Below are 27,788 nucleotides of genomic sequence, written 5' to 3' on the forward strand. Positions count from 1 at the left end.
CTTTAAGGTGCTACTGGAAGGAATTTTTTTATTTTGACTATGGCAGACCAACACGGCTACCTATCTGTAACTTAACAGATGACCTTCGTAGACAGCTGGATCGAGGCGGGTCGGGGCTGCTGATTCTTCTAGATCTGTCAGCAGCTTTCGACATGGTTGATCACGAGCTTCTGGACCACCGCCTCGCCGACGTGGGGATCCAGGGCACAGTCCTTCAATGGCTGCGCTCGTTTCTCTCTGGTCGGGGACAGAGGGTGGCGCTTGGGGGGGAACTGTCATCCCGCCACTCGTTGGTGTGTGGAGTGCCTCAGGGTGCGATTCTCTCCCCGATGCTTTTTAACATCTTTATGCGCCCCCTCGCCCAGCTTGTCCGGAGTTTTGGGCTGGGTTGCCATCAGTATGCTGATGACACCCAACTCTATCTGTTGATGGATGGCCATCCTGACTCGGCCCCAGACACACTGATCAGATGCTTGGAAGCTGTGGCTGGATGGTTACGTGGGAGCCGGTTGAAGTTAAATCCTTCGAAGACAGAGGTCCTCTGGCTGGGACGGGACGATATGGGATTGAGGGGGCAACTCCCATCTCTTGCGGGGGTGCAATTAGTGCCAGCACCGTCCGTTAAGAGTTTGGGTGTAATCTTCGATACCTCCCTCTCCATGGAGGCGCAGATTGCAGCTATAACAAAGGCGGCATTCTTTCATCTCCGCCAAGCTAAGCAGTTGGCTCCTTACCTCTCTCGCCCTGACCTAGCCACTGTGATCCACGCGACGGTCACCTCCAGACTGGATTATTGTAACTCGCTCTACGTGGGGCTGCCCTTGAGACTGACCCAGAAACTCCAGCGGGTGCAGAATGCCGCAGCGAGACTCCTTACGGGGTCTTCGCTGCGGGATCACATTCATCCGGTGCTATACCAGCTGCACTGGCTCCCGGTGGAATACAGGATCAGGTTTAAGGTGCTGGTTTTAACCTTCAAAGCCCTACACGGCCTAGGACCCTCGTATCTACGGGACCGCCTCTCCTGGTATGCCCCACAGAGGAACTTACGGTCCTCAAATAAAAACATCTTGAAGGTCCCAGGCCACAGAGAGGTTAGGCTGGCCTCAACTAGAGCCAGGGCTTTTTCGACTGCGGCTCCAACCTGGTGGAACGCTCTGTCACAAGAGACAAGGGCCCTGCAGGACTTGACATCTTTCCGCAGGGCCTGCAAGACAGAGCTGTTCCACCAGGCCTTTGGTTAGGGCACAGCCTGACTCCCTCCTTTGGCAATCTTTACAATACTTTAGTTTATGGTTGCCATCAATTTTGATTTTAATTAATTCTTATGATGTTTTATAATGTTGCACTATTTTAGTGTTGTTAGCCGCCCTGAGCCCGGCTTCGGCTGGGGAGGGCGGGATATAAATAAAATTTATTATTATTATTATTATTATTATTATTATTATTATTATTATTATTATTAAAATTAGGCATGCGGTCCATGGGTTGGTCCTGTGTCGATGAGGCCCTTAGTCCAAAATAAGTTAGCCACCCTTACTTTGCTTGGTGGCTCTCGTGTGACTGTTCATCCTAACCCTACTGAATGCCTAGAGACCTGATTTAGGCTTTATGATACATCAGGTCTGAATTGTCAACGTGTTCAGACTACGGTACTAAACATGGATGGTTGGGGCACTTTTCAGGGGTCCTACCTTGCAAGACAGTCAGAAGCTAGTAAGTGCATAAGCTTTCATGCTAGAACTTAATTATAGATCTAGGTCTAGGCACATGTCACAATTTGGCAAAAGCACAGGAGGATTCGGTGTTGAAGCTGGGGCTGATTTGGGGGATGGACTGTAGAAGCATGTTAATTTTGCATCATTTTAGCTTTCCTTGAGACAATTCCGGCTACTTTGGTGCAGAACATTTGGGGTTTATTAGCACATGCACACGCCCTGCTGCCTCTTAATCCCTATAACCTACTAGAAGGTGATTGTATTTGTTATTTCAGTAAAAATACTGGCAAACCCGAGGCCTTAGGTGCGGTCCCTTTATTGCATATTTTGCATTTATTTGTCTATGCCTTCAGGGCTCCCAGCTGCACTTGCATTGACTGTTTATTGGCCAGGTATGCCTTTTACTCTTTAAAGATTCACAACCAAGATCAGCATTAGTGCTGGGTGATTTAGTAGTTTTCCTGCTGTTTCTCCAGGATCGAAATGAATTTAACTGCTAAATTTTTAAGAACAGTTACTGAGAATTGATGGCATTCACTCAGTCAATCCATGTCTGTCAGTCCTGCCTCTTGTGCAGCCATGTGTGCTGGGGCAGAGCAAAGAGGAGCAAAATAAAGGGGAAGTCTGCACACTATTAGCCTCTTTATGCTGATCAGCAAGGAAACTGACTTGGAGGACCTGATTGGAGTAGCTGGCCTAATGGTGGAAGGAGACTTCTTTAGCCAATGTGCCTCTTCCCCAATTTTCTCCTTGCTGCACACAAGCTAAGTCCAAACTTGTCATTTCTCCGTTCACTGGTGCAGTGTCTGCTGTGGGGGCGAAATTCTAAGCAATGAGTGAAGTTTGCAGACAGGCTCTGTAGCTCAGTGGCAGAGCTTGTGTCCTTTATACAAAAGGCCCCATGTTGAATTCCTGGCCTCTCTAGGTACAGATGGGAGAAATCTGTTTGAAACCCATGGTTAACTCAAAAGAGACTTGGTATAGCCAAAATCTGTAACCATTTTGTGGATTCCAGGTGAGTATTGCCATCCACTGCGGCTGTACGTGCGTCTTCCATGCTGCCTGAAGTCACTGGTGTTGAGAAAGATGTGGAGAATCCTTTGAAAGAGAAAATGGAACAAATGGGTTTTTTTGTGTGTGTGTATAATAATAATAATAATAATAATTTATTTGTCCGCCGCCCATCTGGCTGGGTTTCCCCAGCAACTCTGGGCGGCTTCCAACAAAGATTAAATTACATTAAAATGTCACACATTAAAAACTGCCCTGAACAGGGCTGCCTTCAGGTGTCTTCTAAATGTCAGGTAGTTCTTTATCTCTTTGACATCTGATGGCAGGGCGTTCCACAGGACAGGCACCACTACCGAGAAGGCCCTCTGCCTGGTTCTCTGTAGCTTTGCTTCTCACAGTGAGGGAACAGCCAGAAGCCCTCGGAGCTGGACCTCAGCATCTGGGCAGAACGATGGGGGTGGAAATGCTCCTTCAGGTATACTGGGCCAAGGCCATTTAGGGCTTTAAAGGTCAACACCGACACTTTGAATTGTGCTCGGAAACGTACTGGGAGCCAATGCAGGTCTTTCAAGACAGGTGTTATGTGGTCTCGGTGGCCACCTCCAGTCACCAGTCTAGCTGCCGCTTACTGGATTAGGTGTAGTTTGCGCGTCACCTTCAAAGGTAGCCCCACATAGAGCACATTGCAGTAGTCCAAGCGGGAGATAACCAGAGCATGCACCACTCTGGCGAGTGTCCATGGGCAGGTAGGCTCTCAGCCTGCGTACCAGATGGAGCTGTTAGACAGCTGCATTGGATACAGAATTGACCTGCTCCTCCATGGACAGCTGTGAGTCCAAAATGACTCCCAGGCCGCGCACCTGGTTCTTCAGGGGCACAGTTACCCCATTCAGGACCAGGGAGTCCTCCACACCAGCCTGCCCCCTGTCCCCCCAAGAACAGTACTTCTGTCAACCTCAATCCATTAGCCGCCATCCATCCTCCAACTGCCTCCAGGCACTTGCACGGGACCTTCACCGCCTTCTCTGGTTCTGATTTGAAAGAGGTAGAGCTGGGTATTATCTGCATATTGATGGACACCCAGTCCAACCCCCCTGATGATCTCTCCCAGCAGCTTCATGTAGATGTTAAAAAGCATGGGGGAGAGGACGGAACCCTGAGGCACCCCACAAGTGAGAGCCCTGGGTCTGAACACTCATCCCCCACCACCACTTTCTGAACACGGCCCAGGAGGAAGGAGCAGAACCACTTTATGACAGTGCCCCCAGCTCCCAGCTCCTTTAGACGGTCCAGAAGGATGTTATGGTCGATTGTATCAAAGGCCGCTGAGAGATCCAGCAGAACTAGGAAACAGCTCTCACCTTTGTCCCTAGCCCGCCGGAGATCATCAACCAGCGCGACCAAGGCAGTTTCAGTCCCATGATGAGGCCTGAATCCCGACTGGAAGGGATCCAAATGGTCCGCATCCTCCAGGCGTGTCGAGTTGTTCAGCAACCACCCACTCAATCACCTTGCCCAAGAATGGAAGATTTGAGACTGGGAGATAGTTGGCCATACTGGCCGGGTCTAAAGATGTTTTTTTAAGCAGTTTAATGACTGCCTCTTTCCACGGGTCTGGGAATGCTCCCTTACAGATTTTGTCTGTGTGTGTGTGTAAGTAAGGGACGCGGGTGGCGCTGTGGATTAAACCACAGAGCCTAGGACTTGCTGATCAGAAGGTTGGTGGTTTGAATCCCCGTGACGGGGTGAGCTCCTGTTGCTTGGTCCCTGCTCCTGCCAACCTAGCAGTTCGAAAGCACGTCAAGTGCAAGTAGATAAATAGGTACCGCTCCGGCGGGAAGGTAAACGGCGTTTCCGTGTGCTGCTCTGGTTCGCCAGAAGCGGCTTAGTCATGCTGGCCACATGACCCGGAAGCTGTTCGCCGGCTCCCTTGGTCAATAAAGTGAGATGAGCGCCACAATCCCAGAGTCACCCACAACTGGACCTAATGGTCAGGGGTTCCTTTACCTTTACCTTTAAGTGAGAGAGAGGGAGGGAGGGAGGGAGGGAGAGAATGAATTGTCTGAGCAAGATTTCACAGACCTTGTGGATGGGGCTTCCTCATGGCTTGCAAAAGAATAAGTTACTGGGGTAGGGAATAATCAAATACTGTACGTGCAGACCTACCTAACTTTGAAGCGTGTTTTGGTGTGCAGAGGCAGGTTAGGGAGCTCACTGAGGGGGTGATATTGCCCACATTCTGGATGTCGACATTTATTTAAGGCTGTCCGCATCTGGTGCTCCACAGATCCTTGTAACTAACTTGTACGTATAATCCAGATGGTTAAAGAAATAGTAAAAACGTGAGGATTCCCACTTTTTCAGAGCACGCTTCTAGGTGAAAAGGGTTCTAATCTGCTAGCAATGGTCTAGGACGATATTTTCTCTAGATTAAATAAAAGCAGTACAGTTGCATGATAGTTAAGTTTCCAAGACTGAAGATGTAAGAAAATAGTATATACCACTTTTGTTTTTTTGACAAATCAACGTGTTTTTTCTTGTTCTGCTCATTTTAGGATGAGAGGGGTTATTTGAATACAATGGCAGAAACAAAATACCTTATTCCTTCTAGAAAAAGGGCAGGGATTAACTCTTCAGAGCATCAAAATGCAAAGGGCTGAGGCTTCAGGTGGGGATTTTTTTTGGGGGGGGGGTGTTATCCCACTTTCCCCTCCACATGATTTAAAAACACATGGAAGTGAATACCTGAACAGAGAGAGACAGTATTTTCAAATATGTGGTTCATGATGTGGGGAAGATATAAAGACTCTTGCATGCGGTGATTTATAATCCCAATGTTTGTCATCCTTCCTTGCCTTAGCCTTCCTGCAGAAATCCTGATTCATGGCGTGATCAAAGCTTTAACGTTGATTAGTAATGTTGGAGAGTTGTAATATGGGGAGGCTTGGCTGGCGCCATGTGTGATAATTTTTAGATTCGCTGGTAAAGTCATGCTTTTGCCTGCTTTGGCCTGCCACCTCAATTAGCTATTTCTTTATAGACAGGTATAATTAGATCTCCTAAAACTGCACTGTTTTCTAAGGAGGGGGCGGGATGGGCTTAAGCGATCTTGGTTTTTCAATACCGCTTAACCATCAAAGCAGAGTCCTGCATGTATGCATAACCTCCACGGCCACAGTGAATAGCACTAATCTGATGTTTCTGATGCGCTCTGTGCACAGTTTATGTTACGGGGATGCAGTCTCCATTCATGCCGATTGTTTTAAGAACTTTGTCACTAAGAAGCAGTGCCTGAGTTTTCTATTATTGTGTGCCCAGGCGGAGACCCCCCCTGACCCCAGGCGACACCCCAGTGGAATAATGACTCGTCGTGACAACGTGTTATAGAATAATAATAATAATAATAATAATAATAATAATAATAATAATAATGTATTTATACCCCGCCCATCTGGCTGAATTTTCCCAGCCACTCTGGCGGCTCCCAATCAAGTGTTAAAAACAATACAGCATTAAATATTAAAAACTTCCCTGAACAGGGCTGCCTTCAGATGTCTTTTAAAGATAGGATAGCTGCTTATTTCCTTCACATCTGAAGGGAGGGTGTTCCACAGGGTGGGCGCCACTACCGAGAAGGCCCTCTGCCTGGTTCCCTGTAACCTCACTTATCACAATGAGGGAACTGCCAGAAGGCCCTCAGCGCTGGATCTTAGTGTCCGGGCTGAATGATGGGCGTGGAGACGCTCCTTCAGATATACTGGACTGAGGCCGTTTAGGGCTTTAAAGGTCAGCACCAACACTTTGAATTGTGCTCGGAAACGTACTGGGAGCCAATGCAGATCTCTCAGAACCGGTGTTATGTGGTCCCGGCGGCCACTCCCAGTCACCAGTCTAGCTGCCGCATTCTGGATTAATTGCAGTTTCCGGGTCACCTTCAAAGGTAGCCCCATGTAGAGCACATTGCAGTAGTCCAAGCGGGAGATAACTAGAGCATGCACCACTCTGGCGAGACAGTCTGCTGGCAGGTAGGGTCTTAGCCTGTGTACCAGGTAGAGCTGGTAGACAGCCGCCCTGGACACAGAATTAACCTGCGCCTCCATGGACAGCTGTGAGTCCAAAATGACTCCCAGGCTGTGCACCTGGTCCTTCAGGGGCACAGTTACTCCATTCAGGACCAGGGAATCCCCCACACCTGCCCGCCCCTTGTCCCCCCAAAACAGTACTTGTGTCTTGTCAGGATTCAACCTCAATCTGTTAGCCGCCATCCCTCCTCCAACTGCCTCCAGGCACTCACACAGGACCTTCACCGCCTTCACTGGTTCTGATTTAAAAGAGAGGTAGAGCTGGGTGTCATCTGCATACTGATGAACACCCAGCCCCAACCCCCTGATGATCTCTTCCAGCGGCTTCGTGTAGATATTATGTGTTATGGGATTAAAGTTGGCCACAACTTTATTAAACTTTCAGATGTAGGAAGACCTTGGCTTAGGCATTGGGCATTTATCCCTCCCAGTCCCCAGCTGGGGATCTGGGCATAGCTGTCAATAGTCCCTTCTTTGGTGGGACAGTCCCTTATCCCAGCGCCATGTCCTGCTGCTGTCCCTTATTGATGATGTCCCTTAAATTTCCCGGGTTTCAAAGGAAGCAGCTCCTCTCCCTCCCTCCCTCCCTGCCGGCCAGGGAGGAGGGAGGCTCCAACTGTGTTGCTTGGCTGCGTTGCTCACCCAATAAGAAGTCTAAGAACTACTGGGGGGTAGAGCTTGCAAGCCTTGTGCTGATCAAATCGGCTGCGTTGCCTGGGGACTCGCCTTTGCTCAGCGCTTCCCAGCGGAGAGGTGACAGTGGTTTTCCTTGCGGCTTGAGGCTTCGTTTGGCTGCTGGCTGGGCTTTCTGCCATTGGCTCAGAGGGGCTCAGAAGTTGAACATACCTGTGTTGGAAAATCCCTTATTTTGGCTGCTGATCCCTTATTTTCAAGGCTGCTGGTCCCTTATTTTCAAATCTGTAAGTTGACAGCTATGGATCTGGGAGACATCAAGGTTATCCAGTCTGTCTGGGAATTGGGCTGGCTCTGGAAGACGTATGTTGAAGCAGAGATCCCGCCTCCCATTTCACCAAAACACAGGGGAGTGCACTGACAACCTTTCAGTCTATGGCCAGTGACTCCCCTCAACACAACCCCTTTAATAGGGAACCCTGGGATCGCCGCTGTGGCAGGGGTGTGTGTGTGTCACTGCTTCACCCCCCCCCCCAATTCAGGGAAGATAGACTAAAGGATTCCGCCCAAGGTCTATAACTGCCAAAGTTGTGACGTTTTGCTACGGGGAAGGCGAAACCTGCCAATGCAGGGAAAATTCCTTCCCAGTCCTTTAACAGCACCCATCATAGGACCGCAGCAGCACCCGCATACCTGTAAAGAAGACATTAAAGGTAAAGGAAAAGGGACCCCTGACCATTAGGTCCAGTCGTGACCGACACTGGGGTTGCGGCGCTCATCTCGCTTTATTGGCCGAGGGAGCCAGCATGTGGCCAGCATGACTAAGCCGCTTCTGGTGAACCAGAGCAGCGCACGGAAACACCGTTTACCTTCCCACCAGAGCAGTACCTATTTATCTACTTGCACTTTGAGGTGCTTTCGAACTGCTAGGTTGGCAGGAGCAGGGACTCAGCAACGGGAGCTCACCCCATCGCGGGGATTCGAACCGCCGACCTTCTGATCGGCAAGTCCTAGGCTCTGTGGTTTAACCCACAGTGCCACCCGTGTCCCTGAAGAAAGAAAGTTAACCTGCAATAAAAGGCCTAAACAAAGGGAGGGTAGAGCAGGTGAAGCCCGTCCACTGTCCCTCAGACCTTGTGGGGGGCCGGACTATATTCTTTTTTTTGGGGGGGGGGAATGAACGAATTCCTATGCCCCACAAAATACCCAGAGATGCATTTTAAATAAAAGGACTCATTCTACTCATGGAAAAACATGCTGATTCCCGGACCGTCCGCTGGCCGGATTGAGAAGGTGATGGGGCCACATCTGGCCCCCGGGCCTTAGTTTGCCTACCTATGCCCTGGAGCCTCTAGAGGCTCCACCCCCTTTTATGCTTAAAGAGCGGACCCTACCCTTACTTGGTCCACTCCCCTGGCTCCGCCTCCCCAGTCGCGATTGGTTATTTGAGCTGTGGTTTGGCGGGAACCTCAAGGTTTGTGACTTGGAGAGGTGGTGCAGGTGAGCTCTGCTGGGAGTCACGTAGGATCGGGGGGGGGGGTGCGCACAGGCACGCTAAGGGCACCCTCTATTTGATATGGAGAGCAGTCATTCTCACCCTTCCCCATCCTTTGAAGTGCCATCTTTCAGATTACAGACATGATGCAGAGGTTGTCTTGCTTGTTGCTGATCTTCTGTAAGCCATGCTGGGAACCTTCTTGGCAGGGTAAAAATCCTTTAAATAGACAAAACGGGATGTCGAGGTATCTAAATGGCTAATCTCCTGGGTCAGGAATGCCCTTTCAGTTGTTGGACTTCTCCAACTCCCATCATCCCCAGTCATTGGCCAAGCTGGTTAGGTGGTTTTTTTTAAAGTAGACTTTATTAATTACTTCACCACATAATATAAAGGGTTAATAATTTGCATTTTTGAGCAAAGACCAAAGAAAATTACATAGCATGCAACGTTACATAATTATATTTAATAAAGACGTATGTTAAAATACATCTGAAACTTTATGCCTTTTCTAGCCAACCCCCCCTAACTTGTCACAACTTCACAATTATTAGAAGGTGAGCTAAAATGTGCAAGTTCAGTATGGTTCGCAAATATGATTTACTTGATTAGCTGTTAGTGTTGCAGTAGCTTTTCTAAACAGCTCTGACTGAACATGACTCCTTAGGCAAGCAATTCCTAATCAGAGTATTATCATGTGGGGGTCTTTTCTTTTTATTAAGACAATTGCTTTTTACAAACTAAGAGTTTTATTATGGTAAAAAGGGGTAAAACTGTTTAAACCAATAAATAAAACATATAGACAAAAGACCAAATTGGATATAGTTCTCCAATTATTTTAAACTTTGGGGAAATTACATTTGAATGCTCAGCTGGAGATGTCTTGAAGTTCCATTTCTCACGCTCACCTGCAGTCTGTTATGTCTAGAATAGCCCAGTCTCTTATTGTGTTTCATTATCTTTCAGCTGTATAGCACTTAATTGTTGCCATCTAGTGAACTGTGCTTATGTTCTCTTCAGCTATTATGCATAATAGTGTGCTAGCAAAATGCCTTTTGTCTGAAAAGTGTTTTTTGCAATCCCTCATTGCATGCACTGCACATCCCACGTAGTATATTATTATTATTCCCATTTTACATGACGGTATCTGATACTAGGAGAAAATGTCTCTTTCAAAGTGCCACATCGCTTACTGCCAGTTTGCTGGTTCTCCCAATCTAAGGCCAATTTTAAAGCTATTTTTAAGCTATTTTATATGAAAGGCATGACATCAGTTAAATACTTGAAAATACCTGTGCGATCTCCACTTTACATTATTATACTGATTTAGCTCATTCATGAGAACCGGGCACGTAGACCAAGGGAAGTAAACCAAGGCAACTGCCTGTGTTTCATCCAAACCCACAGAGAGCCTGGGCCAGATTCCAGAGTTGCCCTGATTATGCAGTGACCACTAGGCAACCCAGCTCAGCTCCTCACTGCTCTCCTGTCTGATAAAGCAGCTCAGTTAATCAAAACCTTTCCCGTGCTCTTCATCAGCTTGCTAATGGCTCTGCTATATCTCCAGCAGCTGAGCCAAAGTTTCTCTGCAGGCTTGGCACCACTTCCATTTCTCCTGGACCACAGTGACTTGTTCATTGAGAGGCTTGGAGCAATTTTGCCTTCCACACATTCTCCACTTCATCCAGTGGCGTAGCGTGGGGGGTGCAGGGGGGGCCGGCCACACCGGGCGCAACATCTGGGGGTTAGGGTTAGGGGGCGCAAATCCACGGGTTAGGGGGCGCAAATTACTTGCCTTGCCCCGGGTGCTGACAACCCACGCTACGCCACTGACTTCATCCTGCAGATGATAAAAAAACTACAAAAACTCCATCCTGTCCAGATTGCTCTCCGGCAGCTTCCCACTTTGCAAATTCCTAAACTGCTGTAAGGAGTGTGACATTGCATCTACTTCCGTGGTTCCCAACAGGGGGCAATTTGATTTTTAAGGGGGGGGGGCAATTTGAGAATGAGTTATTAACAGTGAATGGCCTTTTAGGCTTCCTCCACATGACTAGGAGTTCACTTTTTGAATAATAAGAATTATATGTCATGGGGGGGGGACCGGGACCAGGATTTTATAGATGCTCAGGTGAGGCATGGCCAAAAAAAGTTTGGGAACCACTGATCTACCGTATTTTTTGCTCTATAAGACTCACTTTTTCCCTCCTAAAAAGTAAGGGGAAATGTGTGTGCGTCTTATGGAGTGAATGCAGGCTGCGCAGCTATCCCAGAAGCCAGAACAGCAGGAGGGATTGCTGCTTTCATTGTGCAGCGATCCCTCTTGCTGTTCTGGCTTCTGAGATTCAGAATATTTTTTTTCTTGTTTTCCTCCTCCAAAAACTAGGTGCGTCTTGTGGTCTGGTGCGTCTTATAGAGCGAAAAATACAGTACTTGCTACGGAACTCTTTCCATCCTAACCTGCTTGCTTTCTTGAATTTGGTAGAAATAAAAACAAAAGGCATACCTGGCACCCAAATGTTAGTTAACTCTTCTTCTAGAAATCTGACTAGGTTGTGTGTGTGTGTGTGTGTGTGTGTGTGTGTGTGTGTGTGTGTATGCATATGTCTCTTAATTTTACACTTATCTGTACTTTCCTATAACCTTTTGGTATTACGGTGTGAGTGTAATGTATGAAAGCACTTGATGCCTCCAGTTGCTGGAAATCATGAGCAGGAAAGTGAGATTGTGCTTGTGATCTGCTTTTGGGTTTCCCACGGGTATCTAGCCACTGTGAGAATGGGGTGCTTCACTATATGGGCCTGTAGCTTGATTTAGCAGGGCTTTTCTCATGTCCTTATGATGTATGTGCTTTAGGCTGCAATCCTATACACACTTATTTGGGAATAATAATACAGTGGTGCCCCGCAAGACGAACGCCTCGCAAGACGGAAAACTCGCTAGACGAAAGAGTTTTCCGTTTTGGAGGTGCTTCACAAAACGAATCTCCTATGGGCTCGCTTCGCAAGACGAAAATGTCTTGCTAGTTCCTGCTGGTTTTTTCCCCTCCCCCCCTTTTTCTAAGCCGCTAAGCCGCTTATCAGCTGATCCGATCAGCAGATAAGCCACTAAAAGCCTCTAAAAGCCGCTAATAGCGCTAATAGCGCTAATCCGCTAATCCTTCAATGGGCTTGCTTCGCAAGATGGAAAAAACCGCTAGACGAAGAGAATCACAGAACGGATTCTTTTCATCTTGCGAGGCACCACTGTAATGACGACGATGATGATGTTGTTATTATTTGTACTCCACCCATCAGACTGGGTTGCCCCGGCCACTCTGGGCGGTTGAACAATGTGGCTTACTTCTGAGTAAGGATTGCACTGCCCGTTTCACATACTGCCATTTAAATATGTTATACCGCTTGCTTTCGGCACATAGTAACATTTGCTTAGTGAACATGGGTCCAGCTGAGATCCAATTGCAATATGTACTGCGGAGGGGCAGGAGATCCTGGAAGGACTAGAGATCTCGTCAACTATTCGACTTCTTGCTCGTCCAGGTTGCCATTCCCAAGCGCTGGAATCTCCTTCTCCGGTAGTAGCCCGTACTCATTTAAGAACGCCTCCACATCCACAGCAAAAAACTCCTCACTGAACTGTTCGGTTACACTAATGAAATTGCTGACGAGCTCCCCACCTTTGTACACAAGAAGCGTTGGGAGAACGTCGGTGGAGAAACGGTCTCCGGCCCCTGTGTTGGAAGCCTTGATCTTGCAGAATTTCACCGTGGAGTACTCGGCAGCAAGGCACGACAGGCTGCTGTTGAGTGCCTCGCAGCCCTTGATGCCATCTTCATAGATGTGGACAATGACTGTGGTGGTTTTGCGCTCCTTCTCAACAGCTTCCAGGAACTGTTCCCCGTTTTGCAGCTCCGAAAGGTAGCCGTATTTTGGCCCAAAGCTCAGTCGCTGGTGCATGTCCTGCATACAACGCTTGCGATACTTCCGTAGGCAGCTTTCGTCTTCCATGTCTTCGTTAATTAGCTCGTACTCTTGCACGCTCATCTGGAAACATTTGGAAGAGTAAGCGGAATTATTATGGAATAGGTAATAGGTTAAAAAAAAAGCTAAAGGGCCCCTGGATGGTTAAGTCCAGTCAAAGGCGACTATGGGGTTGCAACGCTCATCTCGCTTTCAGGATGAGGGAGCCGGCATTTGTCCACAGACAGCTTTGTGGGTCATGTGGCCACAATGGCTAAATCGCTTCTGGTGCAACAGAACACCGTGACAGAAACCAGAGAGCACAGAAACACTGTTTATCTTCCCACTGCAGCGGTACCTATTTATATACTTGCACTGTTGTGCTTTCAAACTGCTAGGTTGGCAGGAGCTGGGACAGAGCAACAGTAGCTCACCCCGTTGCAGGGATTCAAACTGCCGACCTTCTGATCAGTAAGCCCAAGAGGCTTAGTAGTTTAGACCACAGCACCACGCATGTCCCTTATTACAGAATACAGTGGTTTACTCAACGAACTTCGCTCCATGGAACCTAATGGAACAAGAGGAGAAAACTTTAAGAATAGGAGAGGAGCACTTGGGTGCCATTTCTTGAACTTTCAATGATATTGTGATGGCCTGGGATTCCGAGTCTGAGAGTGAACCGGAGGAATCCCAGCCGGCACAGGAGTCCCCGCCTCCAGGGCCGGCTGAACTGGGGCAAGGCCTAGATGCTGAGGAGCCTGCACCTGTGCCAGATCCTCAGGAGCAGGCACCAGGTGAGACCATTCTGGCCCCAGAGGTGCTGGAGGACTCAGTGGCTACAGGTGAGCCTCCCCCGGGGCCCAGTAACCCTTCGGCCTCTCCTGAACTGCAGAGGCTTAGGGCAGAGAGGTGAAGGGAACTGGTCTCTCCCAGGAGGAGTGCTCGCCTTAAGGCCAGGAGAGGCGGGGCTCCTGGGGGCCGGGACCGCCCCCGGCCTTAGAAGAAGATAAAGGTCAGGCAGCCCGGTCCCAGGTTGCGGGAGCAACGTCGTTGTGGAGTACCTGCTTTACCCAGACCTAGATCTGCACTCCCAGTGTGCCTGTTCCTTGCCCGGCTTCCTGCTCCTGACTCTCCGGTGTTCCTGTTCCTCGCCCAGCTGCCTGTTGCTGACCCACCAGTGTTCCTGTTCCCCGCCTGGCTCCCTGCTTCTGCTCTACCAGTGTTCCTGTTACCCGCCTGGCTTCCTGCTGCTGCCCTACCAGCGTTCCTGCTCCCCCGCCCGGCTCCCTGTTTCGGACCTCACGTCTCATCTAGTGATCGTCTACCCTGCTAGTGACTCTGGACTGAACTTCGGCTACGGTATTAGTACCTTTCCCCCCCGGGACCAGCACAGATATTTTCTTTAAGTTGTATCTATGATCATACTCTTGGTGTGGATGAAACTTCCCTGCTGATGCAAACAGCAGCTTTCAAGGGTGGGACTTCTATTGCATCCTGCTCTCATAACCAAGAATACTGTTGAATACTAACGCATGGGACACGGGTGGCGTTGTGGGTTAAACCACAGAGCCTAGGACTTGCCGATCAGAACGTCGGCAGTTCGAATCCCCACAACGGGGTGAGCTCCCGTTGCTCGGTCCTTGTTCCTGCCAACCTAGCAGTTCAAAAGCACGTCAAAGTACAAGTAGATCAATAGGTACCACTCCGGCGGGAAGGTAAACGGCGTTTCTGTGCGCTGCTCTGGTTCGCCAGAAGCGGCTTAGTCATGCTGGCCACATGACCCGGAAGCTGTATGCCGGCTCCCTCGGCCAATAAAGCAAGATGAGTGCCACAACCCCAGAGTCGGCCACGACTGGACCTAATGGTCAGGGGTCCCTTTACCTTTACCTTTACTAACGCAACAGTCCTAACCCCACTTACCAGCGAGTTCAATAGGATTTACATCTAAGTAGGCATGGTTATGATTTTGCTGTAAATAAGGACATCAATAAAGGGAGTTGAGCGGGCAAAGAAATACACAGGTGGATAAATTGCCAAAGCCATGTTTGCAACTGTGGATAGATATTTTTGCAACTCTTGTTGAGTTATGGCAGTATGAATACCCTCGAGGAAGCAATTTGTTTTCTCTTGAGTGACATTAATGCCGATGTAACACACAAAGTGGCTTTCTTTTTGCTCCACTAGCAAAATCAGAAAGAGAAAACTAGATTAATTTGCTGTAAACTGCTGTGGAGAAACAGAGATTGGCTTCTTAGGTATTCCTGACATGATGTAGGGTTCAGAATTTTAAACTCTTGCATTGCTGCATCGATCTGTTGCAGTATGCATTTGTCATGGCCTTTGCCCACAACAATAAAATAGAGTGGATTGAACATATGAACTCATTTGTTTTTCCAGCATGGCTTAGTTTTGTGAATACTTCAGCATGGTAAGACTACATACACACGATTTAAAGCACTATGACACCACTTTAAGGAGTCATGGCTTCCACCAAAGAATTCTGGGAGCTGAGGATGCTGAGAGACCTTACAAGACCCCTATTTCCTCCTAGAGCTACAACTCTCAGAGTTCTCTGTGGAGAGGAATGGATTGTTAAGCCACTCTGGAAACTGTAGTTCTGCGAGGGGCTTTGACACTCCTCCCAGACTGGTCATGTTGTGTGGATGCCTGATTATCATCTTCCAAAACAACTACAGTGTTACCTTGGGTTACATACGCTTCAGGTTACAGACTCCGCTAACCCAGAAATAGTACCTCGGGTTAAGAACTTTGTTTCAGGATGAGAACAGAAATCGCTCAGTGGTGGTGCGGCAGCCGCAGGAAGCCCCATTAGCTAAAGTGGTGCTTCAGGTTAAGGACAGTTTCAGGTTAAGAACGGACCTCCGGAACGAATTAAGTATGTAACCAGAGGTACCACTGTACTCTATTCCAAACTTAAAAATGGAAAGTGTAATGCTGGTGGTCAACAAAAGAAGTCTAAAGACTTTCTCAACGCAAATCTAAAAAAAAAAAAAAAAATGTAGTAGCAACACCGACAACTGGGAAACACTGGACTGTGAGTGCTCCAATTGGAGAACAGCCTTTCCCAAAGGTCTCATGGGCTTTGAAGATGCTCAAGCTCAGGACAAAAGGAGAAACGTGCTAAGAGGAAGGCACGCTTGGCAAACCCTCACCGTGAACAACTCCCGCCCGGAAACCTATGTCCCCACTGTGGAAGGATGTGTGGATCCAGAATTGGCCTCCATAGTCACTTACAGAACCACTGTTAAAACCGTGTTCATGGAAGGCAATCTTACTCAACTATAAGTGATTGCCAAAGAGAATGCAAGGGGGAATCCTGACTGGACCAGAATTTTCTCTTCTGTGGAGGATCTTTATGTGTGTATAACAGCACACCCACTCTTCTCGTGAATTCTGGAAATGCAGGTGGTGGCATGGCTGCTCAGTGCATTGATGGCATTTTCTGATTCTTCACCCCCATTAAATCACTTCAATTGTGTATCTCCCCCCACTCTCTTACCTTGCGACTGAATCGCTCCCTGGTGTCTTTATCGTCCCTACTTTGAGAGCGATAGGGTGAAGACATCTGTCTGATGAGAATCTCTTTCTTGCTTACAGGAAGGGCGTTCCTGTCTTTACTTTCCAATTTAAACTTTCTCCAGTCGTTGATCACCCCTTTAGGCCCTAGGAGAAGAAAAGGTGGTTGTTATTTTGTATTCTTTCTTTTAGGAGGTGTCAGCTGCCTCGACGTTCAGAACAATGAGTCAAGGGCTGGAGCTTACTAAAGGCAAGAATGCAAAATGCACAATGCTCAACATATGTGTGTGTGTGTGTGTGTGTGTGTGTGTGTGTGTGTGTGTGTACACACACACACACACACACACACATTGAAAAGCAAAACCCAGTATAAACAACATTAAAAAATGCATTTAATACAGTGCAACTGCTTCAAACATATGGTACAACAGAACAATTGTTGAGTGGAAAAAATGCACGACTATCCATCTATCATAATATAAGTATAACTTTAACATTCTTGTCTTTTCAAGTAAGATTTTCAGTACGGTCATACCTCATGTTACGTTTGCTTCATGATACGTTTTTTCAGGTTGCGTCCCGCGGCGACCCGGAAGTACCAGAAAGGGTTACCTCCGGGTTTTGCCGCTCGCACATGTGCAGAAGCGCTAAATTGTGCTTCACGCATGCACCCCAGCTCCAAATTGCGCCGCAATTCGAAAACCGAGGTACCACTGTACCTGCCATAGCAGGCAAAGAATTAAGGCATTCTGCTGTGGAGATATTCCTTAGAAAGGTAACCTCCACTGGCAGAATATAGTGGTACCTGAGGTTAAGAACTTAATTCGTTCCGGAGGTCCGTTCTTAACTTGAAACTGTTCTTAACCTGAGGTACCACTTTAGCTAATGGGGCCTCCTGCTGCCGCCGCACAATTTCTGTTCTCATCCTGAAGCAAAGTTCTTAACTGTTTCTGGGTTAGCGGAGTCTGTAACCTGAAGCGTCTGTAACCTGAAGTGTCTGTAACCCGAGGTACCACTGTATATTAAACTTTATGTCCCCACTAATCTACCATTGATAAAGTCCTTCTCTTCCTCTGTCGAGTTCCTCATTGATGGGCCCTTGGTGCTTGATGTTTAACAATAGTTGAAATCTACTTTCTTCAGATTTACCTCATTCACATGTAGAGTGATGTATGCCAGTGTCCCTTGCAATTTCCCAAAGCAATGAATATTCCTGAATACTTACTTAATAATGGGTCATAATCCATACAATGTTTTTGTTGCTGTTACTATGGATGCATAGTGCAAGAGACACATAAGAGACATTAGCCCACGAGTAACAAGGCTTTCTTACCTGTATGTATAGCTTCCGGTGCTTCAAGTTCCTCTTCCAAACTAAGCTCTTTTTGCCCTTCCATTGCCGTGATTGGATTGACAGACACTAACAGGATCAAGGAAGAAAACAGTAAACACACGGGCAGATGAGCTACATGCTTTCAGAGTCTGCTAACATGTACTTTTATGTTGTTACAGCTTTATAATTATTGCTCTCCTTATGAAATCATAATGAATAAGTCTCCTATTAACATCTCATAAAGTTAAAAGAAAAAGAACGCTATATCCAGTTTTTTAAAGGGGTTATTAAAAGAAGTCTAGACTAGAAGCTTGCTACAGACTATGTAGAATGTGATTAAAGGGCGCAGGGTTCTCCCTGTGATGCGTCGTTGTTTACTACAGATATTCCATGCTTTTCTGATCTATTATTATATATACACACTCGTAAACTTGCCATCCAGGAAAGAAGGAAGTTAAGTTTGGACATATTTAACTGCAAGGGACGCGGGTAGTGCTGTGGGTTAAACCACAGAGCCTAGGACTTGCCGATCAGAAGGTTGGCGGTTTGAACCCCCGCAATAGGGTGAGCTCCCGTTGCTCATTCCCTGCTCCTGCCAACCTAGCAGTTCGAAAGCACATCAAAGTGCAAGTAGATAAATAGGTACCACTCCGGCGGGAAGGTAAACGGCGTTTCCGTGTGCTGCTCTGGTTCGCCAGAAGCGGCTTAGTTATGCTGGCCACATGACCCGGAAGCTGTACGCCGGCTCCCTCGGCCAATAAAACGAGATGAGCGCCGCAACCCCAGAGTCGGTCATGACTGGACCTAAGGGTCAGGGGTCCCTTTACCTTTACTTTTACCTAGGTGTGACTATGTATTTGTCTATATTTTTCTTCACTGAAAGTTGTTTGGAGACCTTTGGGTGACAAGCAGCTGATAAGTTCAACAAACAAACAATGTATTGATGCATTCCAACCCTGAGTTGACCACATATGATGTATATACCTCCAGGAACCACAGCTTCCCATGTTTTTTAGAACTGTCTGGATGTCCTACAAACATTGCATTCAGCCCGCAGTGACAAAGTAGGGGACCTGTCCTTTTCCATGACAGTACTCAAACCTTTTATCAGTTGCCTTGTGGGACGTCTTTGGGCTAAGGAGTAAACCCTACAAAAATCCGGACTGGAGTCCTAAGACAGTTGTATGTTGGCTTGTATGCCTCCTTCCAGCAACTCCTGCAGCCAAGCTGGTGCCAAATGTCTTGCTCTACTTTCCTTCGGACCACATCCGTGAGGCCAAGAAGACCTCTGTACATACCGCCCAGGCTTGCGCCCCAGAGAGGTTACTTCTGTGCTTCTAACACAGCAAAAAACAACAATTACGAGTTATCAGTCTCTGCAGCCACAGCTGGCGCTGTGATTCTCCAACTCTTTGACTTGCGGGGGTGCAATTAGTGCCAGCACCGTCCGTTAAGAGTTTGGGTGTAATCTTCGATACCTCCCTCTCTATGGAGTCGCAGATTACAGCTATAACAAAGGCGGCATTTTTTCATCTCCGCCAAGCTAAGCAGTTGGCCCCTTATCTCTCTCGTCCTGACCTAGCCACTGTGATCCATGCGACGGTCACCTCCAGACTGGATTATTGTAACTCGCTCTACGTGGGGCTGCCCTTGAGACTGACCCAGAAACTCCAGCGGGTGCAGAATGCCGCGGCGAGACTCCTCATGGGGTCTTCGCTGCGAGAGCACATTCATCCGGTATTATACCAGCTGCACTGGCTCCCGGTGGAGTACAGGATCAGGTTTAAGGTGCTGGTTTTAACCTTTAAAGCCCTATACGGCCTAGGACCCTCGTACCTACGGGACCGCCTCTCCTGGTATGCCCCACAGAGAAACCTACGGTCTGCAAATAATAACATCCTCAAGGTCCCAGGCCTCAGAGAGGTTAGGCTGGCCTCAACTAGAGCCAGGGCCTTCTCGGCTGTGGCTCCAAACTGGTGGAATGCTCTGTCACAAGAGACTAGGGCCCTGCGGGACCTGACATCTTTCCGCAGGGCCTGCAAGACAGAGTTGTTCCGCCAGGCTTTTGGTCAGGGCGCAGCCTGACTCCCTCCTCTGGCAACCTGCACAGAATTTTGTTTAATCGGTTGCCATCAATTTGATTTTAACTAATTTTTATAATGAAATATTTTTAGAATGTGTTATTATTTGATTGTTTATTTGATTGTTGTTAGCCGCCCTGAGCCCGGCTTTGGCTGGGGAGGGCGGGATATAAATAAAAATTATTATTATTATTATTATTATTCAACCCCTGCAAGGGCACTCTGTTGTCTCTCGAGACAGATAGATGCCAAAACAAGAACTTGATCCTTTGATTTGATACGCAGCCAGTATTTTGGCCCTGGAAATGGTTGTATGTGTAGTTTGGGGGCCAACCTAAGTCTTCAAAAATTAAAAAGGAGATTTTCAAAACAAGGAACTTGGACCTTCTAGGTATGTTTGTGTTGGACCGCACCCAACCTGAATTTATTGAAAAGTCCCTTTGGCTTCAAAAAAGCATAGTACTATTGAAAAGTGTGTTATTTTAGAGGGTCCTAGTGAATTAGCCTCAAGCTGGGAATGCAGAGCTGCTCTTTCTTTGCTCGGTGACAAAACTGGATAAAACACACAGCTCACACGGCAAACTCAGACCTCCCCATCCCTCTCTACCCCTGGCAGAGATGGAAGAGTCGGTTCACATTGGGAGCTACCTTGGCAACTTGCTTCTTTATTCCTTCCAAGTACAGTGGTACCTCGGGTTAAGTACTTAATTTGTTCCGGAGGTCCGTTCTTAACCTGAAACTGTTCTTAACCTGAAGCACCACTTTAGCTAATGGGGCCTCCTGCTGCCGCCGCGCCGCCGGAGCACGATTTCTATTCTCATCCTGAAGCAAAGTTCTTAACCTGAAGCACTATTTCTGGGTTAGCGGAGTCTTTAACCTGAAGCGTCTGTAATCTGAAGCGTATGTAACCTGAGGTACCATTGTAATTTTAGTTTAAAGGTGAAGGAAGCAAGCATTCAGGTGCTCTTTTAGATGGTGTTGCGTGGAGGGAATTTCAAGAAGAAATTGGGAGGGGGAAAACACCATAGAGGCTATGTCCCCCTACCCCTTTTAAAAGTAGAATCTTATCAACTTGGAATGAACAGACCCACCCTTTTTGGAAGCACCTTTGTTTATGTGCCATTGAGTTAAAAACACCACAGCTCCTCAGGGGCCAAATAGACCAAACAAGGCCACCACTTTAGTTTAATCACATCTTCCTCGCTCGAATATAAAGCAGTAGAGGGAATGCAGTTTTTCCACCACATGGTGCCCGTCTGTGAGCGAGGAATAATTTTATCTCTGCATTTTGTCACTTCAGGCACTCTTTCCACCAACCCACTCTGCAGGCCATTATGTACCCTACTGTACAAAGATATTGCTCTATTGGAGGACTGCCTGACCCAAGTCCTGTTTAAGGAGAATTAACCATCAGTCAGGAGAAGAAGGCCCTTAAACTGCCCAGCTACACCACAAGGTAAAGGTAAAGGACCCCTAGACAGTTAAGTCCAGTCAAAGGTGACTATGGGGTTGCGGCGCTCATCTCGCTTTCAGGCTGAGGGAGCCGGAGTTTGTCCACAAACAGCTTTCCGGGTCATGTGGCCAGCATGACTACACCACTTATGGCGCAACGGAACACCATGACGGAAACCAGAGCGCACGGAAACGCCGTTTACATTCCTGCCGCCATGGTACCTATTTATCTACTTGCACTGTTGTGCTTTCAATCTGCTAGGTTGGCAGGAGCTGGGACAGAGCAACGGGAGTTCACCCTGCTGCGGGGATTCGAACTGTTGACCTTCCAATCGGCAAGCCCAAGAGGCTCAGTGGTTTAGACCACAGCGCCACCCGCATTCCACTTAATACCTGGAGAGCAGACCAACTAGGCGCAGAGGTCTCCTGGTCACAGCTTGCACCACTAGGGGAAAATATTACGTTTCTATTTAAATTACAGTAATTATTTCTAAATTTGCAGCTTTAGGTATAAGTCAGCACATGCAAATTTTGTACAAATCTGTGTCCTCTTGTTTGGTGAGGTGTGAGTAACCTCTCCATCACCAGGGCAGCTCATAGCTGGCGCTAGAGAGGTGGACTGTGGGGAAAGCAGCCCAAGTGATGGTGACTGGGAAAGCAGGCTTGTGTGTGTGTAAGAAAGTTCACTTCCCTGCCACACGTTTGTGCTGTTTTTATTGTAAAAAAATCAGACGTCCCTCCTGTTTTATGAGCTAGCAGGGCAGACATATGAACTGCAAGCATTGCGACCCCTGTAGCTTTCAGTTTGGTAAACCAAATAAATGTGGTTTAACATGAATTGCAAAAAAAAGTTTGCAGACGGTTAACAAGTGGTTTTGGAGACTTTTTCTGGTGTGTGGTTCTGAAGGTGAGACAATATTGCTACGTTTGAAATTAGAAATTAATTTGATTTGGGTTTTGTTCTGTTTGGCCTCCAGAGATATCCCAAGGAAGCAAAACTGGAGCGGCAAGTATGAACAGGCTAGCATCAAAAGAGACACGTATCTTGACTATGCAGCAAATTAATTACAGAAATATAGATTTACTACTTCCTTGAATTTTGCAAGGCCTGAGGGACTACAGGGCACCAGAGTAAAGCAAGGGAAGGGGGAATAGCTCAGGGATGGAGCAGGTAAATTGCCTCAGCCTGAAAAAACACTGAGCTGAAGCTAGACAGTAGCCAACATGGTGCCCTTCAGATGTTGTTTGACTTCAACTCCCATCAGCCCCAGCCAGCATGGGATGGCCAATGACATTGGGAGTTGTAGTCCAGCAATGTCTGGCGGCCACTCCTGTTACGGGGGATATATGGCTGCTACTAGCCCAGGCATAGGCAAACTCGGCCCTCCAGCCATTTTGGGACCACAACTCCCATCATCCCTAGCTAACAGGACCGGTGGTCAGGGATGATGGGAGTTGTAGTCCCAAAACATCTGGAGGGCCGAGTTTGCCTATGCCTGTACTAGCCTATATCTCTGTCCAAGATCTCCAGATTTACCATTTCTGAGGGTTTTTTAAGCTGGAGTTTCTGCAGGATAATATGGGGAAATAATATGGGGCTTTATATTTTATCATTTATACTTTAAACTGCATCGTTTTCTTACAGAGGAAACACTTGGATGTTGACAAACACACACTCCCCTCATGGAAAAACACATGAAATTTATAGCACATGCATCTTACAGCAGCAAATTCCCCTCCTTTGACAATATTTGGTAAGGGTAATAGTCTGCATGCATATACAGCAAAATGCTTACATATATGATTGTTACATGTGGCAATCTACACATGCATTGAAGTATCATGGGGAAAATATCTTCCCCCATATTTTTTACCCAAGAAGACATGGCCTCTAACCTTTCTCCAATGAAAAGAGGGACGTCCTATTCCATACCCTCTAATATGTATCCGATGAAAATAGGGACATCTTAAGGTAAAGCATGACATTCTGGGATCAAATCAGAAACTGGGAGAGCTTTTTGTACATCTGGGACTGTCCCTGGAAAACAGGGACACCTGAAAGGTCTGTGACACATTCACCCAAAACAATTTTTATTTTTTTAGCCTAGTGGTTACTATATTTAGGCTATTCACTCAGCCTAAATATAGGGAACTGGGAACCAGCTTAATCACCCTAAAAGCACATAAGACAGTGATAACTATCTATTTCCCAACTGTTGAGGTCTAGATCTTGTGAAAAATAAAAAATCGTATTCAACTTTATTCCAGCACACTTGGCACCAATTCCCCATTTTGGGTTGCATGGCTCATGTTAGCTGTTACAAATACAAAATGTCTCTCCATACTGAAAACCGTGTGTTGTTCTGTAGTGGCCTGTTATCTCTGAAAATGTTGCAAGATGTGTTGGCATAAAAAAACCATACCAGATTAAAACAGGTCATATGATGGGAAGAAGATAAGTCAACCTGGGGCTGGCTGACGCAGTACCCTGTCAGCCTCACTTTAGTTCACTGGGGTTGATGAGAGGGTTAGTGGATTTACTCAAGTCTATCCTCTTTAGCAGAGTTAATGCAGTTCCTTCTTTGGAACGATGGAAACATTTTAAATGCACCCGGGTCAAAATTTCACTCGACATTAAAAGTTATGTGAACTCGGCCAACAAAGTTGAAATTAGTGGCATTAGTGGCAGCAAAAAGAACAACACTGACCCTCCATTTTCTGCGGCTTAGCAATATTAACCAGTTTCTTATCCCAGTTACCATTGTCTGTCTCCCACCATTTTAACACGTCAGGCAAATAGGTGTCCTGTGAATTTAGTTTAGCGTTGTTTAAACTCGTCAGAGCTTTTGGAAGCATATCAACAAATCTTAAACAAGAGCAGGAAGTTTAATGGGTAATGGTAGAAGCTCTTCCATGAAAGAAATTCTAAGTCTAATTCTAAGACTATTTATGTATGCAACCACAGCTGCGTGGATGTTATTGGCTCAGAGATGGAAAGAAGATAAAGTCCCTACCAGAGAAGAATGGCAGGTTACTATGCCGAAATGGCTAAAATGACTGGAAGAATCAGAAACCAGGAAGATTTTAATAAGTAATGGGGAAAATTTATAACTTATCTTAAAAACCATTGTAAACAGTTAAAATCATTAGTAGGACTGGAATAACACTTGTAGTTTAATGGTGAATTTTGGACACAATTGAGGAGTAAAAGATTTGGATTATTATAAAAGATGCAGGAGGAAATAATTAACAATAGGACCCACAAAGGGAAGGAAGGAAGTCCAATAGATTCTTTGGAATCTTGTTTCTATGTTGTATGTTGGATATGCGACTGCAAAATTTTAATGTGAAAAACCATGTATGTATGTATGTATGTATGTATGTTCTCAGTGATACTGCGAACCAGGAAAAATAATAACTCTAAGTCTTCACTTACAACATGCAACCAGTTGGGAGAACTGCAAACTGACTAATATTTCATGTGAACTGAGTGTGTACTCAGAACAAATCCCAGAATCCTCAGCAACATGCAAGGATTCTGCTGGAGATTTTCAGGGTTGGTTCTCTCAAAAGATCGGTATATGTGGAAAGGATTTACTGAGACTGGGAAGCTTGAAAGTCAATGAATTAGTTGCATGCGTATCGAATTTTTTTTGATGTCTGTCCCTGGAGACCTTTGAACAAAGTAAGTTGGTTCTAATAATGGAACGAATAACTGTTGTTACATTAGATCTCACCAGACTCTCAAAGATATATTGGGTTAGAAATCTATCAATTTCCATTTTTCTCAGTTTCTCAATATTAAGTTGAGCTGTCCACATTTTCCACATCAGATTGTCATTTTTTTTAAGTCATCATGAACATTCACCCACATTTTAGTGGTAATTTTTCCTAATATAAACATTTGAGTGAATTTTTCATAATATACACATTTCTGCATAGCAATGCTCCTTAATATAATGGATTTTGTATGCTATTGTAATTATTATTTGCATTTTTATGCACACTTTACCTTGGTATGTGTATTTTTCTACTTATTACTGGAGAACGGCATTGCAAAATTTGGAGAAGTGGGAATATGGGAGGATGCCTGTATTTCAGGTCACATGCTGTTTCAGAACATGGGAATCAGGCAGGTTTGTTTTTACATGAGAACTGAGTTGAATTCTGCCCCTCACCCCCAATCCCTAGGCTAAATGCATATATTCCATAAGTGGAATTCGACTCACACAAAGGCAGTTCCCAGTACTGATTCTCTGCTCCCTCTGCCAACCCCTGAACCCACAAAAATCTGCTCTAGAGAATCAGGGCACCTTTCAAAAGAACACAGGAGTTGATACGAAGGGGTGCAGTAGAGGGAAGTAAGATAGAAAGAAAGTGCTAGGCAATCTTCACCTATTAGCAGAAGCTCCTATGGATCAAGCACCGTGGTGTTCACAGAAGGATACTGCTGGTTCCATCCCTTGGGCCTCTTTCAGACTTAATGATAAACCATGATTTATCATTATGAAGTTGCACCTAGCCCCTCATACTCTCCCTCACTTCTGGCATATCTGGGAGGAGGATATTTGAAGGTTTGACGAACCACAGCTTGTGGTCTTTCTATGTTTGAACCTGGACAAACTGTGGCTAGTCTTAATTATGGTTAGCAGAAACAAACCAATTGCAAACCATGGATTATGAAGCTGGCTTGGTTTAACTAACTCTAGTTAAGATTAATGGCAGCCAATAATAATAATACGTTTTAAGCTGTCCAGATGGGTGGGGTATTATTATTAATTATTATTATTTAGGGATGTGGGTGGCGCTGTGGGTTAAACCACAGAGTCTAGGACTTGCCGATTAGAAGGTCGGCGATTCGAATCCCCACGACGAGGTGAGCTCCCGTTGCTCTGTCCCTGCTCCTGCCAACCAAGCTGTTCGAAAGCACGTCAAAGTGCAAGTAGATAAATAGGTACCACTCCGGCAGGAAGCTAAACGGCGTTTCCGTGCGCTGCTCTGGTTCGCCAGAAGCAGCTTAGTCGTGCTGGCCACATGACCCGGAAGTTTTATGCCAGCTCCCTCGGCCAATAAAGTGAGATGAGAGCCTCAACCCCAGAGTCGGCCACGACTGGACCTAATGGTCAGGGGTCCCTTTACCTTTACCTATTATTATTATTTATACCCTGCTCATCTGGCTGGGTTTCCCCAGCCACTCTGAGCATCTCCCAACAGAATATTAAAAACATGATAAAACATCATCCATTAAAAATTTCCCTAAACAGGGCTGCCTTCAGATGTCTTTTAAAAGTCAGGTAGTTGTTTATTTCCTTGACATCGGATCGGAGGGCATTCCACAGGGCGGGCACCACCACCAAGAAGGCCCTCTGCCTAGTTCCCTGTAACCTCACATGTCACAGTGAGGGAACTGCCAGAAGGCCCTCGGAGCTGGACTTCAGTGTCTGGGCTGAACGATGGGGGTGGAGACGCTCCTTCAGGTATACTAGGTTTGTACATGGTGCTAAACAGTGGTTGGTTGAATGTAAGAATGCAAGTTGAGCATCCTGGATCAGGCCAACACCACGCCCCTAGTCCAAAATCCTGTTGTCCCAGTGGCCAACCAGATGTCCATGAGAAGCTTGCATGAGTGCAACAGCACTTTGCCAACCTGAAGTTCTCAGCAACCATAACTGGATATGTAATCCCTTTGACAGTAGAGGTAGTAGCCATTGATAGGCTTGTCCATGAATGTGCCTAATCCACTTTTTAAGGCATCCAAATTGTTGGCCATTGCTGCCTCTTGTGAGACCACATTCCATAGTTTCATTATGTACTGTGTGAAGAAGTACGGTAATTTCTTTTATCTCTCCCGTATTTCCCACATTTGTTGGATGTCCATGTGTTATGAGAGAGGGAGAAAAACTTTTGTCTATCCACTTCCTCAATGCCATGCATTCTTTCATAAACTTCTATTGTGTCACATCTTATTTGCCTTTTCTCTAAACCAAAAAGATGCCAAACGCTTTGACAGGTAAGTCACTCCATCCCATTGAACATTTTGATGGTCCTTTCCTGAACCTTTCCCCTACAACTCTACAATATCCTCTCTGAGGTAAGGCAACCAGAAGTGCACATGGTATTCCAAATGTGGTGACACCATAGATTTGTATAATGGTTTCACCAACCGTTTTATTTCCTATTCCTTTCCTAATGCATGGAATTGGCATGGAATTCACCTGAAGGAGCGTCTCCACCCCCATCGTTCAGCTCGGACACTGAGGTCCAGCTCCGAGGACCTTCTGGTGGTTCCCTCACTGTGAGAAGTGAGGTTACAGGGAACCAGGCAGAGAGCCTTCTTGGTAGTGGCGCCCGCCCTGTGGAACGCCCTCCCGTCAGTTGTCAAGGAAATAAACAACTACCTGACTTTTAGAAGACATCTGAAGGCAGCCCTCTTTAGGGAAGTTTTTCATGTTTGAAGTTTTATTCTGTTTTTCATGTTCTGTTGAAA

The 27,788-nt window shown here is 46.5% G+C and overlaps 1 protein-coding gene across 2 annotated transcripts in view; it reads right to left on the reverse strand.

Moving 5' to 3' along the window:
* Positions 1-12,217: 12,217 nt before the first annotated feature.
* Positions 12,218-27,788, reverse strand: part of PDC (phosducin) — a 30,630-nt gene continuing 15,059 nt past the window's right edge. The window contains exons 1-4 of one of the 2 annotated variants that reach the window (XM_083506873.1): positions 27,700-27,746; positions 17,769-17,855; positions 16,419-16,582; positions 12,218-12,982 (exon numbers count right to left, since the gene is read on the reverse strand). In XM_083506873.1, coding sequence (XP_083362999.1) covers positions 12,455-12,982; positions 16,419-16,582; positions 17,769-17,832 — 756 coding nt within the window. In that variant the 5' untranslated portion in view covers positions 17,833-17,855; positions 27,700-27,746 and the 3' untranslated portion in view covers positions 12,218-12,454. Of the gene's footprint in view, positions 12,983-16,418; positions 16,583-17,768; positions 17,856-27,699; positions 27,747-27,788 lie in introns of those variants that run through there. The other variant, XM_083506872.1, reaches the window with a different exon arrangement.

Source organism: Podarcis liolepis (assembly GCF_965112155.1).
Source record: "Podarcis liolepis genome assembly, chromosome: 6".
NCBI lineage: Eukaryota > Metazoa > Chordata > Lepidosauria > Squamata > Lacertidae > Podarcis > Podarcis liolepis.